The sequence below is a fragment of the Orbicella faveolata genome, unplaced genomic scaffold, assembly GCF_042242905.1.
Source record: "Orbicella faveolata isolate gen_17 unplaced genomic scaffold, um_ofav_v1 contig_46, whole genome shotgun sequence".
NCBI lineage: Eukaryota > Metazoa > Cnidaria > Anthozoa > Scleractinia > Merulinidae > Orbicella > Orbicella faveolata.
The window spans coordinates 7911245-7915000 of record NW_028301576.1 but is presented as its reverse complement, the minus strand read 5'-3'; the positions used below and the strand labels follow the sequence as shown (position 1 = coordinate 7915000).

At 41.0% G+C, this 3756-nt stretch overlaps 1 protein-coding gene across 2 annotated transcripts in view; it reads left to right on the top strand.

Moving 5' to 3' along the window:
- LOC110053949 (uncharacterized) overlaps window positions 1-2859 on the top strand; it is a 111756-nt gene extending 108897 nt beyond the window's left edge. For both annotated transcript variants that reach the window (XM_089276973.1, XM_089276972.1), the window contains one exon: window positions 1152-2859. In XM_089276973.1, coding sequence (XP_089133099.1) covers window positions 1152-1441 — 290 coding nt within the window. In that variant the 3' untranslated portion in view covers window positions 1442-2859. The remainder of the gene's footprint in view (window positions 1-1151) is intronic.
- Window positions 2860-3756: the final 897 nt, after the last annotated feature.

Below are 3756 nucleotides of genomic sequence, written 5' to 3'. Positions count from 1 at the left end.
TTTTCCAATAGCTCAGAACATAAAACTACATAGAAGAGCCCTGGTTCTTACTCCCTGCCTTATTCCCTGCCATCGGTGTGAAAAATCCGCAAGAGAATCTCGCAACACTCACCATTTGATCACGCAACGTGACAACATCCACGCGAGAACCCACGACATGTGCGTGGATCCGCGCGGATATATGTCGTCAGGGTGGTGCAATTTGTTCTAAAAATAGAAAAATTGTCCCATATCATAAGTGCGCGCGGATCCCAAGACTTACGGTCTCCGTTCCTGGTTATGGCTCCTGATGGTGCCAAACAACTTCCTAAAAACAGTGTTGACAGTTCAGAGACACTACGAACTTTGGACTAACTTCAAGCTCAGAAATGTCAAAAAGGCACTAGACAAAAATATTAATCATTAACAAATAAAGCATGGTGCCTATCGAGAGGATCAAAGACTAGCTTGACCGCTGTGTCAACCGATTGTCAGTATGTCTATATGGATCTGCACACGTAAACAACAGTTCCAAGATACGAAATATTTTTTTTCGGTTTTTTGATACTCTGAAGGTAGATTCCGGATTATATCTGTGGTTGTATATTCCAGATTCCAGACGCTGGATTGCGGATTCCAAAACCCTGGATTCCGAATTTCAAACGCAAGAATATGTTGGATTCCAGATTCCGGATTCCCTTACATGAGGCGATATCTTTGTCTGATACCACTATTTGTTCGTCGTTTACGCCTTGAAGAACTGGTGTAGCTTTTTTTCACGCGATCGAGAAGCGCTTTCTAGTTGCTGTGTGGCTTCTCAACATAGAAACTGGCAAATCTATATCCTCAAAATACTGCAGCAGCACTTGAAACATTTTGGAAATCACAATAAGTCGTAGAAACTGGCAAACCTGCAGTAGCACTTGAAACATTTTGGAAATCGCAATAAGTCGTAACCACGAAGTATGAAATAAACTAAGCAACTTGCTCGCGCGCGTTTCCATCAAAAGAACAATTTGTTTGACTGTAACAGCTACCACAACTTTAAAATTTTCATACTTTTGCGCCACAGAATTCGTCGGATTTGACCTTCCGTTCAGTTCATTCTGCAATGAGGGCATCTTTAACACACCTTCCTTTGATTGACTCGCGTTATTCTCTTAACTTTGTAGTTGCAGTTAGAGATCACACACTGACTCGTAAGGAGGCATTTAACTTGTCACAGGAACTTGGTTCACACTGGAAATCGCTTGGTCGTCAGCTTGAAATTGATGAACACTTGCTTACCAAATTCCATACGGAGAACGAGGAACTGGAAGAAAAGGCTTATCAAATGTTGTTGTACTGGAAGCGAAAACATGCCTCGACTGCAACTTACGATGTATTATTTAAAGCTTTATGTGAAGTAAGTCGGAGAGATTTGGCCGAAAAATATTGCGCTGCTAACACAAATTCCTTATAATTGCCGCTTGCTTTCTCTTACGAGTATTTTAACACCTTTCAGCTCTTGATCTTTTTCTAATCCCATGCAACATTGCCGGTGTCGTTTCTTTATTTGTTTTTGTGTGGAACTTGTTCCTGAAAACAATACATATCAATTGTATTGGATACTTCTACCGTACTGAAAACCACAGAGCTTTTGTTGTTTAGTTAACAGTGGTGGATCTAAGGTTGGGGTCCAGTCTCTCCTTATTCAAGTTGAAAAATTCAAGATTAGAATCCCCCTACCCCCCTACCCCACCTTCCAGGCATCGTTTATCACATCCTGTCCCGAAGTGGTTCATCTTTGCTCCCCACACGCCAAGAGGCTACGGTAACTGATTAAACATATTTGTTATATGGCTTATGTTTGTGGCCGATATAACGCGCGCCCTGATTGGCTAATTCGAGGGCATTACTCTCCCGTAATGTCCACGGGCCGATTACCGGCCTGCATAAAACAAAGCAAAAGCCGTATAATAAGCAACGTGCTAACCTCGAATGTTCGGTCTTTACAAAGAAATCTAAAACCTCGGCCTTGCCTTATTGACCTCGCTAACGCTCGGTCAATATGGCAAGGTCTCGGTTTGAGATTTTCCCGTTAAGACCTCACTCTCGGTTAACAAGTAGTTATTAATACAACCTATTATTAATTTTGTGTTCTACATGTCTTAGTTGTCGACTTTCAGAAGGGTCACAGCTTAAACAAGTTTTATGTAAAATATAAACTTTTTTATTGTAGTATAAAAATGTTCAGTGTCGACTTTAGGAGTCACACCCTAAGCACTTTCCGTTCAACGCATTTTTATTATTTTGTTTATATATTAAAGTGGCTCAAAACAGTTTCCAGCAGTTAGGTTTGGATAGGTCATTATAGCTACTCTTTATCACTTGATGCTACAATCATTGTATCAAAAAAACTGCCCAATCATTTGTGGACACGTTGTTATCATTTTCGTGATACAATAGTTACCGCAGCAACAGTATGACCTGCTAAAAACACCCTTAATTACTGCTTTAGGGGCGTATAATTCAAAAACTGCGCGGTGAAATTTTTTAATATTATCAAATTTTAATAAGCATGATAAGACGCAACTTTTGGCAAAGTTTTTTTAAAAAATCTGTACATAGGGTTCAGAGCCACCTTAAATTTCCAAAAATATTAGGTAACGGTAATGATTGGGCAGTCTTTTTAATACCATGATTGTAACGTCAATCTAAGAGCTAGTAACTGTTTTGAGCCACCTTAAATAGTGTAATCCAAGAGATTATTTCCAATGTACTTAACGTATGTTTTTTTTTCTTCGCGAATTGTTAGTTACATAATTCCTAATACACAAGAATAGCTGTGACAAAAGGCTCTTCTTCCTTCAGTTAATAAAATTGGGGACTTTCATTTGATTATGCTTCCGATTGTCTTCCGTGCTAGAGAGGATAGCTGGTAACTCGTTCGCAAAATAGTCTCAAGCCTGTTGTTAGATCATTCCCGGTTTTTTACATCGTCGCACAGTAGTAGTAGCAGTCGTCGTCGTCGTCGTCGTCGTCGTCGTCGTCGTCGTCGTCGTCGTCGTCGTCGTCGTCGTCGTCGCCGTCGTCGTGGCGGTGGCGGTGGCGGTGGCGGTGGCGGTGGCGGTGGCGGTGGCGGTGGCGGTGGCGGTGGCGGTGGCGGTGGCGGTGGCGGTGGCGGTGGCGGTGGTGGTGGCGGTGGCGGTGGCGGTGGCAGTGGCGGTGGTAGTAGAAGTAGGAGTAGGAGTAGGAGTAGGAGTAGGAGTAGGAGTAGGAGTAGGAGTAGGAGTAGGAGTAGGAGTAGGAGTAGGAGTAGTAGTAGTAGTAGTAGTAGTAGTAGTAGTAGTAATAACAATAACAATAATCAACTTTATTTACGAGGGTAGCACACAAAAGTAATCACTGAAAAACCAGTGGCGCTCATATCAACGTATTTACAGAATAAAAAAGATTACGTGTTAAAAATCAAAAATATAGAAACTGATTCTCAAATATACAATGATTATATAAAAAAAGAACTGAGATAAGAGATACACTGAAATATTAAAAAGCAAAGCATTGGATCAAGTCCAACAACACAAGAAAATTAAAAATTTGCATGATAAAATGGTCCAATTCCTTATAACTGTCCATAAAATGTTTAAAAATGGATGTTTTGAAGCTGTTAAGGTTAGGTTGGTTTTTGATATAGGCAGGCATAATATTCCAGAGGCGGCTAGTCGATACTGAGACAGACCTTCCACCCTCAGACTCTCGTTTGAATTGGGAGTAGTCAAGGTTTAATTGACCATG